Here is a 19,901-nt window from a genome sequence, read left to right on the forward strand (position 1 = left end):
GTATCATTACCCTCTCTGTTACCCTCTACCAAGGTTGAAGAAAGACAAGCACATGAATACATACCTGGCAGACTTTCAAATTGGTTCAATCACTCTGGGAAACAACCCCTTCATTTTACAAATGAAGAAACTAAAGCTCAGATCATTGACCAAATTCACCCATGATCACCCAGTTCATAATAGTAGTGTCAGGAGGCAAACTTAGACTTCCTGAATTTTGGTCCTGCAATCTTTCCATGAGGCCAGATTCCATTTCTGGTCTGACTGAGCTGAGTCCTATTTCCAAAGTATCCCTCTCAGACTCCGTACATGTTTGAGATGATTTTTACCTACCTTCCCTTCCCATCAGAAAGGAATAGAAGCAAAGGTGATTAATACTGAGGTACATCCAGCCCTGGCGGGGGACCTTCCCCTTCCAATAACTGCATGAGTAGTAATTGACCAATTTCTCTTCCTCTGGCATTCCAAAGAGCCTGTGGAACTTCACAATGGCCTCCTTAAACTTCTCAGTGTCATCATCATCCTTTATGTCATCGATTTTGTTGTATTCTGCGATAATGCCCTAAATGGGGAAAACCACACAAACACACAAGAAATATAGGCAACAATATAAACGATGCTATTGCGTCCCTGTGGCACAGGCATGTCAGGAGCAATGGCATTTCTGGGTCCCAAAGATAAGAAAAGCTGAGGCTGGGGCTTGGAGTTCATTCGTTCTAAAAGCATCCACTCTCTGCATCCTTTGTGCCAGGCTAACTCTTTCCCCTCACTTCCCAAGGCTGGAGAGCAGCTAAATTCTGAGACAAATTTAAAAGTGCTATTTGTCACCTCAAAAGAGTAGCTATAAATATCAAGTTACATCACTGGTCACCTTTAGAAGTCTATGCAGACAACGTCCAAGGTTCATAGTTTATAAACTGAGGGAACAAAGGTGGACATATTGTGACCTTTTCCTGCTTGGATTGTGAATAAACGCCAAATCGCAGAGTCCAAACTCAACTTCTCTCTTTAAAAAACAAACAAACAAACAAACCAGATAAAACAAAACAACCACTAAGGCTGAAGAAAGAAAAGCACATGACAAAACTGATAGAGTTGCGAGCTGCCTCAACCATTCTAGAAAACAATTGGAAATTATGCAAGAAAATTCACTCAGCTGTGGGATACGTACCCCAAGGAGTTGAAAGGGAGAAAGAAAGGGTTTATATATAATAAAATATTCATCACAGCAACTTTCGTTGTATCAAGGAACAGGAAACAATGTGGGCGTGGGTGGAGAATGTTGCATACGCTATCCATTTTGCTTAACTATTTTTTCTTACCAGAGAAGGCTTCACTGGGTAGGAAGGCAGTTGAGGGAGGATCCAGATCCACAAATAACAGTGATTCATCAGGACAACTTTAAAAAACAATGTAAAAAGCCAAACCGGGCATAGCACCGGCAACCTCAGCCCTATTATAATAAAGGACTAAGGTCTCTGTCCAAAGCACATCACCAGCCTAGACTGGTGCTGCCCATCCCAGAGCAATTTTTTCCACCTAAGCACTGAACTCCCACTGCAAGAGAATCAACATGGGCAGTATTTCTGGAGCAGAGCTGTCTGTGTGTCATTCTCTGTGTATACAAAGGTTCTGTAAACTGGGATGAAGGATTTCACTTGCATTTAAAACAGGAGTAAAAGAGATTTTCTAACCTGAAAAGGTACAAGGAGGTCCATGAATATGAAAATCTTTGTGTGCTAGCCTATGTCCCTCCTCACTAAGGTAAGGTTGGTAGAATGACAGTCTCCTGCTCTGCCACGTCACCTCACACTCAGGTAACACAACAGAAAGTCAATGAATCAAAGTGGAAAAATGTTTGTCTTCACTGGCTCAATTTATAAAGACAAATTCTGGGAATTATTCTGATATGTAAATGTGACCAGTACTGTAACCGAGCCCCTATATTCCACTCCTATCCCTAGAGGACACATCCTCCACCCAAAATTTTGTTCCTTCCCATTCTATACTTAAATATGTTTGGGGAATTAATGGCAATGGTCCCATATTGTTTAAGAAGCAATAAACAGTGAAGTTCAGTGGTCATTTGTTAGGCCCTATCATACTTCCCTTTCCTTTACTCAGCTCCCACCATCTCCTTTCAGTAACTGCCAGAGTAGTAATTGACTCACTTTTCTCCACTTCTGGCATCCCAAACAACCTGGGGAATTTCGCCACGGCCTGTTGGGTCCACATCACTTGGGCACGATATTTGCTGTTTTCTGTCATGTCTATTCTAGGACTACTTCCTCACAGGGTTGTTGTGAGTAGCAAGTGAAAAACGCATTTGTAAAGTGATTCATAAACACTTATTCTCTTTCCTTCTCCTTCATTTCTTCCATCTTTAATCTGAGCTCTGTGCCCAGAAATAACAGTATCTTTGAGGATATGATAAAACCATAGGGAGGTGAATGAATGGGTCATGATTTCTTGACTTTACTCCCCACATTGGCCCAGTCATTAAGGGACTAGTATACCTCTTTTTCTTACAAGGCTCCAGAGAGGCACCCCTCAGACAAATGAGTTAGAAATGACATAAAATGGTTTGAAACATGTTTGGTTGTGTCAATAGAAATTGAATTCAATAATGTTTTGCATGGCTATATATCTATGACAAACTGCTTCTCAATGAGGGAGTAAGGGAGGAAGGGAAAGAATATGGAACTCAAAAAGAAAATAAATGTTAGAAGATTTGCTTAAATGTAATTGAAAAAAAAATTAAATGCTAAAAAAAATATTCAATCCTCCAGGGACCTGAGATTTTGCCAGGGTAGTCTCACTTTACGGAAGCAGCTGGCTTCTTTCCTAAGTCTTAGTACATGGCCTTTTAGTTACCAACACCCAAATATTCATACTCCCTTGTGCCAATGTGGTAAAATCTCTCTGCAAAGAGTCAGGCTCATCTAGGGATGGTTCACAGAAAGTCTTATACTCAAATCTTTTCAGCTTCAAAAGATGACCTGACAGAAGAAGATGTGGGAAAACTGGAACACTAATCGTGGAGCAATTTGGAGCTATGCCCAAAGGGTATAAAGGGCTAAAAAATTATGTATACCCTAGGACACAGCAATACCACTTCTAGGGCTGTCTCCCAAAGAGATCATAAATATGGGAAAAGAACCCACAAGTACAAAAATATTTATATCAGTTCTCTTTGTGGTGGCCAAGAACTGGAAATTGAAGAGATGCCATCAACTGGGGAATGGCTGAACAAGTTGTGGTATAAGAATGTAATAGATACTATTGTGCTATAAGAAATGAGGAGCAGGCAGACTTCAGAAAAACTTGGAAAGACTTACATCAACTGATGCTGAGTGAAGTGAGCAGAACCAGGAGAACATTGTACAAAGTAGTAGCCACATTGTGCAATGACTAACTTTGATAGACTTGGCTCTTCTCAGCAATGCAAGGATCTAAGACCACTCCAAAAGACTCATGATGGCAAATGCTGTCCACATTCAGAGAAAGAACTATGGAGTCTGAATGCAGATGGAAGCAGGCTATTTGTTCTCCTTTTTTTTGTTTGTTTTGTTTTGTTTCTTCTTTCTTATGGATACTCCCATTGATTCTAATTCTTCTTTATAACATGATTAATGTGAAAATATGTTTAATGTATAGGTAGAACCTATATCATATTACATGCCATCTTGGGGAGGGGACAGGGGAGGGAGGGAAAAAAAATTTAACTCAAAATCTTATGGAAGTGTTGAAAACTAAAAAAAACCTAATTTCTAAAAAATATTACCTGCAATCTTCTTATTATGCATCAGAAGAGAAGTTTAGTGAAGATTAATTAAACAACTCACAGTAATTCAAGCCCTTCTTCTTTTACAGAGTCACTTTGTCAATTTAGAAACTGAGACCCATACAACAGAAATGAATTGTCCATGGCCACATAGTTCGTAACCAGCAGGGCTGTCATTCAAATTCAGGTTCTCGACCTCCAAATCTCACCCTCTATGTCCCCTGAACTCTTTCTCCTCAATGTTAGTGCTAGCACTGTTCCTCATGACTGTCATGTCCTCCATCTCATTTATTTCTTGAATTCCTACCTATTCTTTAAGATTCAATTTTAATGCCACGTTTTCCAGAAAGTCTTGGTTTATTCTTCTAGTATTTATTGTAATGCTGTGAATTACATCTAAATATGCTTATATATTATCCCCCACCCCTATGTGTCAAACATCCTGAGCTAACTTTGCACCTTCCCCTCCCCAGAGCCTGACCCAGGACCTTGCAAGCAACAATAAAAGTATCAATAATTCATATATTTCTTTTAAGTTCTGCAAAGCACTTCACAAATATTTACCATTTTATCCGAACAACAACATAGGGAGGAGAGGGCTATCATTATGCTCATTTTACAGAGGAGGAACTGAGGTTTAACAGAGGTTAAGTGAACATGAATACTGATTTGATTTGCTGGGTGGATCCCAGGTCCTGGCTTTAATCCTCCTGCTGTCCATCCTTTCCCTTTCTCACCATTCCTTGGCATGTCCTCCATGGGTGAGAAAGGAGAAGGAGGGGATGGTGGATTTGGCTGTAGTGACCAAGATGCTAGGAGGCTGAGGATGCCGCTGAATTAAAATGTTTTTGTGGCATCTGGGGATCCTGCTTAAGTAGGATGCTTAAGTATGTTTCTCTTTCCCCATCACCATTCATAAATGAGTTAGATATAACTACACTTTCCTCACCAGTAAAGGTGGGATTCAATTAAACGCCAGATTTTTTGTGAAGAAGACCCTGGGGAGCCTCAGGTCAGTAGAGTTTTAAGAAGAGATCAGAGAACAGATGCAGTTTTCAAACACTACCTGTATTTTCCCTCTCACAAAGGTGGTTATGTCATTTTCATTCTCAAAGATGGACAGTGTCTGCAGCAGATTCTGTTCAAGCCATTCCCAGTGCTCGGTGATTTCTTTCCTGGAACCAGCTGAAGAAAGAACAGAAAAAGACAAAAAATGTGATGATATCAGGGTGTTCAAATTCATGCCAAACATTTACATGGCATTTGGTGCTGACAAAGTCCTTTCACATAATTATCCCACTGGATACTCCCAACAACCTTGTGTGCCAGGCAGTGCACATATCATCAACCTCATTTTACAGATAAGTGAATGGAGACTTCCCCAATGACTTACCCGATGGGTCACATGGCAGGGAAGTAGCAAAAGCCAGATTAAAACCCAGTTCTTGGGATGCCTAGATGAAGACTACTTAAGGGAAATGTCACCTGGGTTATTCAAGTATGCCAACTTTTCTCTTTATTTTTTCCCAAGTGAGAGAGAGTAACAAATTGCATATAAAAGATGAAAAGATTCAGAAATGAAAAGCAGAAAGAGATGACGTTTGACTAAAGATTTCCAGGGTGATTTTAGGATCACAGGCTTTTGTACCCAGGAGACAAAAGTCATACACTCACCCTTTTCATTTAATCATGAGGAAATTGAGGACCAGAGAGCTTAAAAGACAGGGTAGATGAGGCTGTGCAGCGGATAGAGACTTAGACTGGAAGTCTGGGTATGCCTCTGGGGAAGTCACTTAAATCCATTTGGCTCTCAGTTTCCTTATCTATAAAATGAGAATAATAATATCTATAGTACCTACCTCACAGCATGACTATGTCGGTTCTGGGAGACCACGTAGGTAGAGAGCTTCGGCAGCCCTTAAAGGGCTAGATGAATGGCAGTTAATATGCAAGGTCCCATAGAGAGCAAGTAGCAGAGAGCCCAGACTCCAGCCAATACACTTACTTACTTCTGCTTCCCTTTTCTGAATAAGGCAGGAGAAGCATGGAAGATGTACAAGCATTTTCCTCACATGTAGGTATCTATTTCCAAGCCTCATTTTCCTTATCAATAAAATGGGAATTATCCCACAGGGCTTTCATGGTGCAGAGGGAAGACAGCTAAAAACAGCCCTCCCCCACCCACACACACTTGTATATAGAAAATAAGAATACAAGAAATAAGAAAATATAAGAATATATAAGAAAATATACTTATGATTGGGGTTATTTTCTCATAACTTATTAATCTAGGGTCCTATGCATACATATACACACATATATACATATATGTATATATACACATACACATAGATGCTTATCCTGTCTGAGCCTCAGTTTCCTCAGCTGTAAAATCAGGGTCCAGTTTAAATGACCAGGTCCTTCCTAGTTCTATGATAGAATGATGAACGAACATAAAATGCTTCCATGAGCCCAAACAAATATAAGCTAGTATATTATTATCCTCCTCCTCACTTTTTCCTTCTTTCTAAACTTCTCTTACATACAAATACAGCTCTTGCTTTGATAATGTTACATGTTAAGTTACAACAATAAAAAGGGCTTTGGAAAGCCTTCCGTTCTGATGAAACCACCTCCTAATAATGTGCAAAAAATGATCTCTCCATTCAATTATGAATGAGACATAAAAACAGACTGTGTCCAGGGAATATCAGCAAAGATTTCACTGATTCCATTCCTTGAAAAGTAATGGGGGGTGAGATCATCCTTCTAGCTCCCCATGAAGTCCTGAATTTTTAGTCTGCCAGAAACCTCCAAATTTAAACCATTTGAGCTGAACACTGCATCTAAACGTCACCCTGCTCTCTGCTCATCACTCTGCACCAATACAAAGTGAGGATGTGGTTGTAAAGATCCTGAATTAACCTTTTTTCTTTTGAGGTTTGTTAGCTGACGGATCTTTCTAAAGGGGAAATATCAAAATTACCTCTAAGTATTGTGTATAAAATCTCCTGACCCCATACATCCCTATCAGAACTGAAGAATGACTTCCGGCCCACTTAGTTCAGCTATAGATGGATGATATAATGGATGGATTCCTGAAAGAATCTTTTCCTCTTTTTCCCCATCCTGAGCTCTCTTTAACTATTCTTGTTGGCCAGTGACCCCAAATTCTCCCCAAATTCTTCATGTTGGCTCCTGAGAAAGAAGCTGAGGAATAGCCAAGGGCCAGTGGCACCTAGAGCTGTGTCAGGAGGATCACTGCCCCCAAACGAGGCATCCCTGAGAGGCTGAGGGAAGACCAACTGGACTTTTTTTCTCTTGGTTCAAAGAAAATGAAAATCAAGCTCAGCAGAATTCTGAGAGACTTTGGAAAAATGAACCTTCAAGTTTGGCTCAGAAGCAAAATTTTATGAAACTGTATTGCAAATGCACTTAAGAAGGAAAAGAGAAATATACTTATGACTGCGGTTATTTTCTCTTAACTAATTAATGTGGGATCCCATGCATACAAAATTCTCAGCAAAATTTTGTTGTCACAAGAAAGGCCATACAGCCTACAGCAGATCCTACAACTAGTCAGCATGCAAATTTCAGGGGATCTGTGACCTTGAATGGAAAGTTATTACCATGAGAAAGTGTCCATAGGCTTTACTAGCTTACTGTGGTGGCCCCCATCACAGAAAAGAAAAGTTTTTATTTTTTAACTGAGAAAAGTGGGAAGGAGAAAAAGTCGATTTTAGTTTATTGGGAAAAAAGGAAACTTTAATTAAAAAAAAACCCCAGCAAAACAAAAACCAAGAATTCTTGGTCTAAAGCATAGGGCTAAAAATTAGGAAACTTTGACTTTGCCACTTGTTAGCTGTGTAACTTTAGGTAAATTATGGGATTTTTCTATATTTATCTCTACTTCTCTGTATTTTCTATGTTCTCTATTTTGTCACTTTTCTCATCTGGAAAATAGAAGAGCTTCCTCCTTCTTTACAGGGATGTTAGGAATGTCTTGTAAAATAATGTGCATGAACATGTTTTCTCCCTTTCCGCTTACTTCTTTGCAGAATCATGAATGTGGAACACCACCTATAACATCAGAGGTTGTTGGGGAGATTTAAAATTTTTTATCCTTCCCCCCACCTGGAGTCAGACCATCTTGGGCTATGGCTCAGCTGCCTCCATGGTACTGATAAGAGGCCCTTGATGAGTTACAGGATAGAGGTGGGGTCTTGTGGGGTTGCTTCTGGCAGGTGCTCTCACAGTTAAGGGAGCAGAACGATTCTGCTAACAGGGAAAGACTAGTGATTGGTCAAATCAATAGAAGGCTAGGAGTGGCTAGCAGTGTCTGAAGAGGAAACCAAGTCAAAATTATGAGTTTGGTATCTACAGTAAGAAACAAGATCGACAAAGTAGAGTAGATGAAATGGCCCTGTAGGGGGATGGACATTTCTTCCATAACCTCGTCTTTTTATTATTTAACCTAAAGAACTCTGGTGCTTGCCAGCCAACCAACTGCTTCACTTTCAGGATATCTGTGATTTTCCATCTACTATGATAGAGTTAAGATCCTTGAGGGCAGAGTTTGTTTCATTTTTGTGTTTGTATTATGGTGCCTAGCACATTGGAGAGCACTTAGTGGGCACTAAATGCATGCTTGTAGGATTAAATAGATTGCTCTTGGTCCCACCAAGATGTTCAAGTGCACTCTTTGCTTGGGGTGGCAGGTTTCCCCAGAACATGGCTTGGTCTGAGCTTGGCTATCTTTTGTCTCTGTTGTGCTTCTAGGATGTCTGCCCCATTGTCTAGTGGACAGTAATCCTTTTCCTTTCTCCTTTCCTTCCCTCTATGGTTTTCTTTGCTGTCAGCAAGTCTAGAGTTTGCTACCCCCATCCCCGCTATCTTTAAAGCTTCCCCCTCTAACCTCATAGGACACTTAGCTTTGAAACTCATCAATGCATTTATCAGGTAATGCATATTGACTGTGTCTACTATAAATTCATGCTATCTGATCTCAACTGAATGCTCAGCTATGCTCTGTCATCTTTCTATTCTTCTGTGATTGACCACCCCAGGAAGCAGCAGAAGTGGCCTTGGAGCCAGGAAGAACCAGACTGAAGTTCTTCCTTTAACATACCCTGGCTGTGTGACCGTAGGCAACTTCAACACTTCTCAGTTGTTTTGGTTGTGTTTGACTCTTTGTGACCCCATTTGGGGTTTTCTTGGCAGAGATACTGGAATGGTTTGCCATTTCCTTCTCTGGCTCATTTTGTAAATGAGGAAACTGAGGCAAACGGGGTAAAGTAGCTTGTCCAGGGTCACATGGCTAAGAAGTGCGTCAGGCCAGATTTGAACTCTAGAAAATGAGTCTTTCTGACTCCAGGTTCAGCACTTTATCCACTGCACCATCTAGCTGCCCCTTAGTGCTCTAGGAAACCATAATGTGCAGCAAAGGTGCCAACCTGCATGCTCAGAGGGAGTCTCAGCGCCTAATGGGAGTTCTTTACTCCAGAGTTGGGCAAATTAAATCTGACCCACTCGTATAGCTCATGAGCTAAGAATGGTTGTTACCTTTTTAGAGCTGAATGGCTAGATTTAGCCAAAGCATGGGTTGCAGACCCCAGCCAAATAAAATCACAGATTCAGTCTTCAGCCCTATCCATATCATATTCCACACAGCCACTATTCCCAAGACTTCTCCTTTCTCTTTAGAACTCCTATGCCATGTCTACCCTGCTTTGAGCATGTGTCTTCTTCCTCTGAGAAATCTGAGGTCAGTCATCCATTGTAAATACCCTCATCTCCCCTCTGTATCTTTATTCACCTTCTCTGCTCCAGTATTTGAGGAAAAGTGCCCCTGAACAAGGAAAGCCCCTCTACTTTGTGTTCTTGATCCCAGTTCTCCTCATCTCCCTCAGTTGACCCCATCAATTTTTCACCCCCTCTCCCTTATTTTCAATCTCCCCCTTTAATGATACCTTCCCAGCTGCCTAAAAACACATACAGATCCTGTCAATTCTTTCAGAATGAACAGTTGGACATCTCAAACTAGATGTCCACTAGAAGTCACAGACATCTTAATCTCAATATGTGCCAAATCTCTCCCCTGAAATCCTCCCTTCCTCGTTTCCCTGTTGCTATTATCGGTGCCATCATCCTCCTGGTCACTCAAACTCAAGACTTAGGTGAGATTCTTAATTCCTCACTTCTCTTCTCTCCCCTTCCCCCCCATATCCAATTTCTTGACAAGACCTTGTGCCAAGGTCTCTTGCATATATTCCACCACTCTGGACCAATCCCTCATCACCCAAGGTCTAGACTATTACAATAGCCTGCTGGTTGGTTTCCTTGCTACAAAGCTCTGTAGTCCACTGCCAAAGCAATATTCCTAAAACACAGGTCTGTCCATGTCACCTCCTTACTCAATATATTAACTCCAATGTCTTCCTGTTACCTCCAGGATAAAATATAAAACCCTGTTTTGTATTCAAAAACCTTCATAACCTCTTTCTCCCTTGCCCCCACTTTTCTTATGTCACCCCTCCCCCAAGGACTCTGGATCCAGTGATACTGGCCCTCCTTGCTTTTCCTTAAACTCTCAGCTCCAGCTCTAGGCATTTTCAGGGGTGACCTTTATTCCCCATGCCCCTGTCTCACCCTCATCTCTGACTCCTGGCTTCTCTGGCTTTCTTCAAGTCTCAGCTAAAACCTCCCCTTTCATTGGAAGTCCTTCCCAAGCCCTCTTAATTCTGATGGTGTTGCTGATTATTTCCAGTTGATCCTGCATATAGTTTGTATGTAGCTGCACATGTTGTTTTCCCTCTTTGATTCTGAGCTCCTTGAAAGCATGAACTTGCCAAGTCTTTGTCTTGGACCTCCAGCCCTTTGCACTGGGCCTGGCACAAATCCCTCAAGTTATTGTTCTGTATATCTCCCCCCTCCCCCCCCCATCCCCTTTCATTGCCAAGCTCTAAAAAAGAGTTGTTTCCACTCCCTCCCTTACTTCACCATCAACTATTACTTCTCAGCATTTTGCAATTTGGCTTCCAATGCCACCACTTGGCTGAAACTAATATCTTCAAGGTTACTTATGAGCAACTTCTTAAGTGCAAAATTCAGTGGAGTTTCCTCTGTCCTCATCTTCCTTGAGACCCTGTAGCTTTGGACAATGTTGATCATTCCTGCTTCCATCCTCCACTCATGAACTCTCTCCATTGGTTTTTAGCTCTGTTGCCTCTCCTTTGTATCTGAAGCCTCTTCTGTTTCCTTTACTTCCTTGTCATTCAAGTCCTTCCCCTAAGCAGGGGTGTCCAGATCCCCTTTTTTTTTCTCACTGTAAATCTCTCACTTGGTGATCTCACACAATCCCACAGGTTCAGTTTGCATCCCCATAGTATATGGTTCCTAAATCTATATATTCAACTCGCATATCTCTCCTGGACTCTATCTATACCACTCACTGCCTGTTGTATATCTCTTCCTATAAGTGCTACTGGCACTGGATACTCATTTGTAGAATAAAGAGATAAGACCAGATGGTCTTCATCATTTCTTTAAACTCTCAATCTAGGAGCCTATGTCCAAAATAAAATTTATCATCTTTCTCCAACTCATCCTTCTTCTGAATTTTCCCATTTGGAATCTGAGAACCTGGATTTAAATCCTGACTCTGCTACTTACTCTATACCTTGGACATGTCACTCAGTTTCTTTATCTATAAAGTTAGGTTGGACTACCTTTAAGACTTCTTCCAAATCTAAATTTAGGAGTCTGTGATGGGTATTACCAACCTTCTAGGCTCTTTTCAATCTACAACCAATCAGTCATCCTGATTTCCTCCCTTTTCTTAAATTCCCATATCTAAACAGATGCCAAGTCTTGTCAATTCTTTCTGCATTGTATCATCCTCTTCTCTCCAACTCCATGGCCACCATCTTAGTTTGAGGTTCTCCAAGCATCTCTTGGAAGGTTAAAGTTACCACCTCATTGATCTACCTTTTTTCTAGTCTCTTCTCTCTTCAAACTCTACTCCACCCAGATGACAAAATAATCTGCTTAACACAAGTCTGACAATGCCAACTACCTGCTGAAGAAAACTTCAGTGGTTACTCATTGCCTTTAGGATCAAATGCAAAGAGTAGTCTGGGATTTAAGGGTAGCCAGGAGATGGCTCCAGCCTGTCTTTGCAGCCTTGTTTTACATTACACTCCCTTCCCTCATTCTAAATGTACTCTGTGTTTTAGTCAAACTGGATTACTAAAGGCAACAGACTTTAGTCTACATATTTACATATGCTATCCCACAAGGCTAGATCTCAGCCTCAACTTATCTCTGGTATCAAGGCTTTTCTAAGGTACCTTCTCTTCTCCTAAGAAGCCTTTCCTGTTTCCCCTGCTATAAGATGGCTCTTCCTCCTCAAATCACTTTATTTAATTCTATATATTGTTCCCCTCCCAATAGAATGAAAGTTCCTTGAGGGAAAAGACTGTTACATAATTTTTCTTTGTAACTTCACCACTGAATACAGTGACTTGCACATTTGTAGTAGGGGTAATAAATTTTTTAAGTTGGATTTAAGAAACGTACAACAGGAATTATGGGCTAATACTAGAGAGGTGGGTTACATTACTCCACAAAGTCAAGGCAGGAAATCCCCAAGATATTAGGCTGGTAGAAAGAATTATGGAGGGTAGTAGGTCACTTTTTTTCCATATTCCTTACCCTAGAATATAAAGAATTCAGGTTACTCTCCAGGGAACAATAAAGAAAAATACTCATTTGCTCTCTGAGACAGTCTGATCTTGCCAACAGCTAAGCAGGTCAGAAGCCATGTTCATCCTTGAAAAGTAATTGTGAGAATGTTAGGAGATTTTAAGAACTAATACTGTTCCCCAAGGAGGGATTCACTTGTCCAATAAGTTGCCCAAATCCTCACTCCCCTTATAAATCCTTCTTTTCAGTTGTCAAGCTTGGAAAGGTGGGCAAATGGTACTGGAATTGAATACTGCACTAAGAAAATTAGGGCATGTGAAATTGTCTATTACTTCACTTTGGGCCAGTCAGCCCCTTTCTCTCCTGCATATCTAACTCATTTTACCAAAGCTACACTTTAAGGCTGTGTATATAGACCAGTTCAGAGTGAGGTAATAGACAATTTTCTGGAAAGGGAGCTATTGGCAGTTAGGGAAACAACCCAAGTGACTGGCATAATCAGCTGGAAACACAAGAAGAAGCATTTTAATATCTGGGAATGTCATGGGATATCTAAGCACTCAGAAGGGGTAGGTGCAGATGAAGATTGATTGACTGAAGAAATAGAAATCCTCTTTGCTGAAAAAAGAGACTATATTTTCTGTAGGGGATACTTTAGAATAACCTACACAGACCAAATACCCTCTGATGATAATCAGGAAAAATATCCATCCAAGAATTCATTCAGTCTTGTTTCTAATTTTGTTCAATTACCTTCTATAAGTTACATGTCCTTGAAGTCTAAATAAATTGGTCCCAAGATGGTGAATTAGATTCTTTCAAATTTTATATTCTTTCAAATTTCATTCTAAAGTGAAAATGAAGGCATTCAATTACTTTAGATACCTTAAGGCAGGACATTTTTTTTTTATCCAAGGGGATTTTGGATGTGTATCTGGGACTCCCTGATTTTATTTTTAAAACTTCAATTTCAAAAAATTACAGTGATCAAGTCATATATCATATGTATATACACAGCAAAAATATAATTTATGTAACAAAAGTATACACATTACACACACTTGCACACACACACACGCACACGCTTAGCCCCTACTAGATCCAAGGACAATTCATCCAATATTTTCAGCTCTCAGTTCAGATCTCCTAACTGATATGATCAATTACATCACTTAAAAGAGCCAAACAGGAAGAACTGACTGAAAAAAGCCAACAAGCAAGCAGCTATAGGCAGGTCTAGCCTTCAGAAGATGAGACTTCTTTGGGCATAAATGCAGGATGAAAAAACAACAGTGATGCACAGCAGTAAATATCCAGCAACAGCGCCCATATGACAGAAGCACAAGTGCTGCAGCCAGAAGAAGACAGAGATCTGTGGTTGTGGAAAAGTCACAGGAGAAATGTTTTGCTGTAAAAAGAAAATTTTCAAAGTCAAAACGGTATTAGGTAGAATCCTAAGAATTAGAGGTGGAAGGGCCCTTAGAGGTCATTTATTTCACAATTTCCCTCATATTACCAGCTGAGGAAACTGAGGTCCAGAGAGCTAAGTGCCTTAAGGTTGAAGCAGATTAAAAGCAGGATTCACCACTGCTTCTCTGAAAAGCAGAAGATCTCATAAGTTACTGTGGGATGGGAAAGTTCATTGAAACAATATTTTTAATGCCATCTAAAATATCCAGCTTTCCATTATACAATCTTCTCCTCCGCCTGGTTTTAACTCCACCAGAACAAGATGCCCCTCCCGACTTCAGCTCATCACCTCTAACTGTGGTGACTAGTTGCTAACTCAAGCTTCAACAGGCACTATCTCCCTCAGCCTCCTCTCCCTTCTGATTGGAGGGCTTCCTTTAGAGAAGGACTATACCTTCTTTTAGAGAGGACAGAAAATGGACTTTGGCTCACTCTCCTCTGCATCTCTGCTTGGTTTCAACTCTGTGGAACAAGATACTCCCTGGTCTCTCTCCCCTAGACCTGCTTTCCTGGCCCCTTTTGGGTGTTGTTTCCCCTCACTGAACTGGGAGCTCCTTGAGAGAAGGGAATATTATTTAAAAATTAATTGTATCCTTGTATTTGGTGCAGTGCCTGGCATGTAATGGAAGCTTAACAAATATTTATTGGACAGAGGAAAAAAATAAAGAACCAGGATTCACACCCACGTCATCTGATTCCAAGTCTTGTGCTCTTTGCATCATCCACTGGTGAACATAATCAGTCTTTAAAATATATATATATATTATATATATATACATATGTTTGAAATGTGTTTGAAATCAATTTTCAAGTAAGGTCACAGGCTATTTAAGAAGATTTGGTAAGAATATAAATAAAGGGATGGTCTAGTACTGAGATGGGGGGGTAGGGTCTTGGTGGTCATCAACAGAGCTTAATAACTTTAACTTTGAATTTTTTACAATGTTTTGGACCTCTTGATGCTTCAGTCACTGTGAAAAGCTAACTTTTGGGTCGGACATGGTACCACTGCTAAAATTCCATCAAGAAAAATCTTTGTGAACCTAACACAACCATGCTGCCGTTCTCTGTGTTGTTTCCTTTTTACTGGAATGTAAAGGACAGAAATTGTCTCTCTTTCATCTTTAGGACAATGCCTGGTACACAACAGGTGCTTCATAAATGCTCGTTACCTTGCTTTGTCTTTGTATCCCTACCACAGTACCTGGTACACGGTGGGTACTTCATAAGTGGTAGGGTTTTTTCCTCCATTCATTCATATTATAAAAGTGATCAACAGGCCAGAAAAAAGTGCTCATGGGATTATTATAAACTGCTTACATAACTATGTTTATAATCTCAGGGCATGACAATATGGTTGTATCTTTATAACAACATTGAGAAAAAATTATCCCAGGTAACCCAGGCAAACTTGGTAATAAAAAGCCTGTGGAATTGCCTTGAAATAAAAAAAAAAAATAGAAAAAAAACTAGAAATCATCCCATAACCAACATTTGAAATGGAATACTTTCACGGATACCCACTGGTTTCTGGAATATAGCAAAAGGAACGATGTCTCCCTATCTACTCCTTTAACCACACACTCCCTGCTGCTACAGCATACTTTCCTTTAAAGAAGCCAATGGAATTTCCCAAAATCTTCACCATTTGGTGGAGAGAACAGCAGGCACAAAACTAATTAGAAAAAGTTAATTAAGCTCTGGAATTTTACTACCCCCTGCCTACAAGAATGCTTGAAAGGCAGCATGGCATCATGGAAAGACCACCTGGCTGTGAGTCAGGAGACCTGAGTCATGCCTGGCTCTTCTACCAAAGAGGCCGTGGACCTGAGGCAAGTAGCTTCTTGTTTCTGGGTAGTTTCCTCACCCACAAAAAAAGAGGGGTTGGACTAGTCCAACGGTTCTTAACCATTTTGGCATCCATTTGGCAACCATTCTGCCTTTTCAGAAAGTTTTTAAATGAATTTAAATGAATAATAATAAAAAGTTTGCAAGCACCAAGTTAAGAACCCCCTGACTAGACAGATCCTCCTTCTTAAAGTACTCAGCTATGAGTACCTGTCTTGCACCACCTTCCTCGAATGTGATTTTACATATTCCTATCATATCTAAGGGCAGCGAGGTGGTGCAGTGGATAGAGTGCCAGGTCTAGAGTCAGGAAGATGAGTCTTCACGATGGAAAATGCTGTCCACACCCAGGGAAACAACTATGGACTCTGAATGCAGACCAAAGCAGACCTTTTGATTTCTCTCTTTTTTGTTTCTTCTGTCTTTTCCCATTGGTTCTAATTCTTCTTCACAACATAACTAATGTGAAAATATGTTTAATACGAATGTATAGCCTGTATCAGATTTCATGCTGTCTTGGAGAAGGGGGAGAAAATTTAGAGCCCCAAATCTTATGGCAGTGAATGCTGAAAACTAAAAATTAATTAATTAAAAAAAAAAGGAAGATGAGACTTTCTGAGTTCAAATTAGACCTCAGATACTTCCTACCTGTGTGACCCTGGGCAAGTCACTTAACCCTGTTTGCTTCAGTTTCCTCATCTATAAAATGAACTGGAAAAGGAAATGGCAAACCACTCCAGAATCTTTGCCAAGAAAACCCCAAATGGGGTCACAAAGAGTCAGACATGACTGAAATAACAACAATCATACTTAAGTGAATCTTGTCTATATAATTAAGATCAGTTAGTTTGACTTTTTTTTTATCTTTCTGTCTCCGGTACCTAGCACAGTACATGGGCAGAGAGTAGACAGTTAATAAAATAAATGCTTATTTGTTAATTCCAGCAGCATTCTGTGACTGGTGTGTGTACTCATGTGTACACATGAAGATAGAAAAACAGATTGTTTGTGTTTGTGTGAACTTACATAGGTATATAGATCTGAAATCTTCAGGGCTCTGATAAGACCTTAGAACGGTAAGAGAAAACCCAGCAAAGCTAGTGGAAAAGAGAAACCAGTTACTGATGTCCTGAGACACCACAAAGACCTGAGCACAGCCATCTCCTCACCTCTCACCTGGCTGCACTGACTTCCGATTGACTTCTCCACCATTACTCCTGATTGCTACCTCCCATACACTTTTCAGTTTCCTTCTTTGTTTTCTTTTGCCCCATTAGATAGATTTGAAACTTCTTGAGGACAGGTATTGTCTTCTTTTTTTCTATTTGTATCTCAAGTGCCTGGAACATAGCAGGCTCTTAATAAAGGTTTATTGTTATTTTTTAAAAATCATCTCTGCAGAACCAGGAGAACATTGTACACAGTAATAGTAGCACTGTGTGATGATCATCTACAATTGACTTAGCTCTTCTCAGAAATACAGTGATCCAAGATAATTCCAAAGGACTCATGATGGAAAGTGGCATCCACATCCAGAGAAAGAACTGATGGAATGCAGAGGGAAGTATACTATTTTCACTTTGTTTTTTCATGGTGTGTTCCCTCTTTTGGCCTGTTTCGTCTTTCACTTTGACTTTCACATGACTAATTTGGAAATATGTTTTACACAACTGAACCTATATAACATATCATAAAACTGCTTACAGTGTTAGGAAGAGGGAAAAAAAGAGGAGGGAGAAAATTTGGAACTTAGAGTCTTAAAAAAAGGATGTGAAAAATTGTCTTTAAGTGTAATTGGGAAAAATAAAATACTATTAACAGAAATATCATGTATGAAGCAGAAATGCATTTCCCTCTTCCACAGAGAGGTGGACGACTGTGGGAAGCATCATTTCACATACAGTCGTTTGCTAGCTGGTTTTGCTTATTTGCTTCTCTTTGCAAAAAGGGAGGATTCATTGGGTAGGAGGAAGGAGATATATTCAGAAGTGATTGTGATGTCAAACAAAAGGCATCTAGCAAACTTATTGTTTTAAAAATAAATCATGTCTGAAGGTTAGAAACTATTCACAGAAGGCGGACACCATCAACTTTTCTACCTTCCCCTTCCCCTCCCCCCAGGCAATTACTCATTCCTTTCCTCATCAGTCACCAAAAGACACCCTTTTTGACAAATTCCTTGGAACTACTATGGGGAAATTTCTCTTTAGTCATACTGACATTGGGACAGCACACTCTGGGTTATTGGAGTTGAGTCAACCAACTCACAGCTGCATTGAAAGAAGATGGGCAGCATTTTGCCTCTGCCCATTTGAAGAGCAGTGGATTGATTCCTGTACCCAGGAGACAAGCTGTCCCCAGGGTGCCCTCTGAAAAGGCCACCAACTATGGGCGTGAGCAGGCATCTGTTCCTCTGCCCAATGGTCAGTTGCTGGCACTTACTTCCATTAGCTGAATGGGGAAAAGAAAGGAGGTCATCGCAAGGGTCAAAGTCATCAAAGCAGGCTATTTCTGCAGGTGGCACCTGTCCAAAACTTGTGTTACGCAAACACCATCTTTGACTACCTCCCCATTTTTCAGATCAATGCCATAGTCAAGTTTTGTTCATTCTACTTCTGCAACATTTTTTGCATCCCTCAGTCCTTTCTTCTCTAGTCTCTCTACCACCATACCTGAAAATTGACCTTTACCTTCAAAAGCTTCCCAATAAGTTTTCCCACCTCTAACACTTGCAACCCAGTCTATGTTATGATACTAATTTTTTGTATGTATAGACTTGACCCCATCACTCTTCTGCTCAAAAAACTTCAGTGACTCTTGATTAGTTATCAAATACAGTGAAATTCAATGCCCTCCTCAATCTGGTACATATCTAATCCATCTTATTCCCCATGAGGTACTCTATGTACAAAATAGCGTTCTTCTCTGTGCCTTAAACATGCCTTGCATTTTCCTATTTTTGTTCTATGCCTGTGATGTATTCTCTCATTCTCTTTGCCTCTTAACTTTGTATTTATTATCTAATGACCAACTCAAATTCTTATCTCCTCCAGGAAGCCATCCTTGATCCCCTGTCACTAACAACCCACCCCCTCACTTAGCACTTCGTTGTGCACTTGTTACATACAATGTTATTATAACGTATTTGTATTATATTTCCTCAGTATTATACTGTCAAAAGACAGTGGGCATAGTGGTCAGAGAGCTGTCTATGAGCTAGGAAGATGTGGGATCAGGTACTATTTCTGCCATATACTGGCTCTGTGTTACCCTGGACAAGACACTTAACTCCTCAGTGTTGAGGCTTCTAAGACACCAAGACAGGGGTTCTTCACCTTTTATAATTTAGACTATTTTGGTAGTCTGACGAAGCTCATGAATCACTTATTAGATTACAAAGCAAATCAATAATATTGAAATGTGCAGTTATCAAAGTTTCTTTCTATATTTTAATAGAATTTAATTTTTTCCAATTACATGTAAAAACAATTTTTGACATTCATTTTTTCAAAGATTTTGAGTTCCAAATTTTTCTCCCTCCTTTTCTCCCTCCCCCAAATAGCAAGCAATCTGATACAGGTTATGTGTGTACAATAATGTAAAACATATGTCCACATTGATCACGCTGTGAAAGAAGAATCAAAATAAAAGGGAAAAAACAGAGAAAAAAACAACAAAAAAGTAAAAATAGTCTGTTTCAATCTACATTCAGATTTCATCAATTCTTTCCCTGGATATGGATAGCATTTTCCTTGTGAGTCTTTTGGAATTCTCTTGGATCATTGTATTGCTGAGAAGAGCCAAATCAATCATATTTGACCACTGCAGAGTGTGACTATTACTGTGTACAGTGTTCTCCTGGTTCTGCTCACTTCACTCAGCATCAGTTCATGTAAGTCTTTCCAGGTTTTTTCTGAAATCCACCTGCTCATCAATTTCTTACAGCACAATAATATTTTATTACATTCATATACCACAACTTATTCAGCCATTCCCTAATTAATAGGCATCCCCTCAATTTCCAATCCTTTGCACTACAAAAGGGCTGCTATAAATATTTTTGCACCTGTGGGTCCTTTCCCCTTTTTAAAATGAA

General features: G+C 40.0%; 1 protein-coding gene across 4 annotated transcripts in view; it reads right to left on the reverse strand.

The window, feature by feature from the left end:
* Positions 1-19,901, reverse strand: part of TBC1D9 (TBC1 domain family member 9) — a 123,582-nt gene that overhangs the window by 49,565 nt on the left and 54,116 nt on the right. For 3 of the 4 annotated variants that reach the window (XR_011969699.1, XM_072621108.1, XM_072621107.1), the window contains exons 3-4: positions 4,851-4,969; positions 334-562 (exon numbers count right to left, since the gene is read on the reverse strand). Coding sequence is in view for 3 of the 4 variants with exons in the window: in XM_072621108.1 (XP_072477209.1) it covers positions 334-562; positions 4,851-4,969 (348 nt within the window). In the remaining variant the exon portion in view is untranslated. Of the gene's footprint in view, positions 1-333; positions 563-871; positions 4,814-4,850; positions 4,970-19,901 lie in introns of those variants that run through there. The other variant, XM_072621109.1, reaches the window with a different exon arrangement.

The sequence above is a fragment of the Notamacropus eugenii genome, chromosome 6 (genome assembly GCF_028372415.1).
Source record: "Notamacropus eugenii isolate mMacEug1 chromosome 6, mMacEug1.pri_v2, whole genome shotgun sequence".
Taxonomy (NCBI): Eukaryota; Metazoa; Chordata; class Mammalia; order Diprotodontia; family Macropodidae; genus Notamacropus; species Notamacropus eugenii.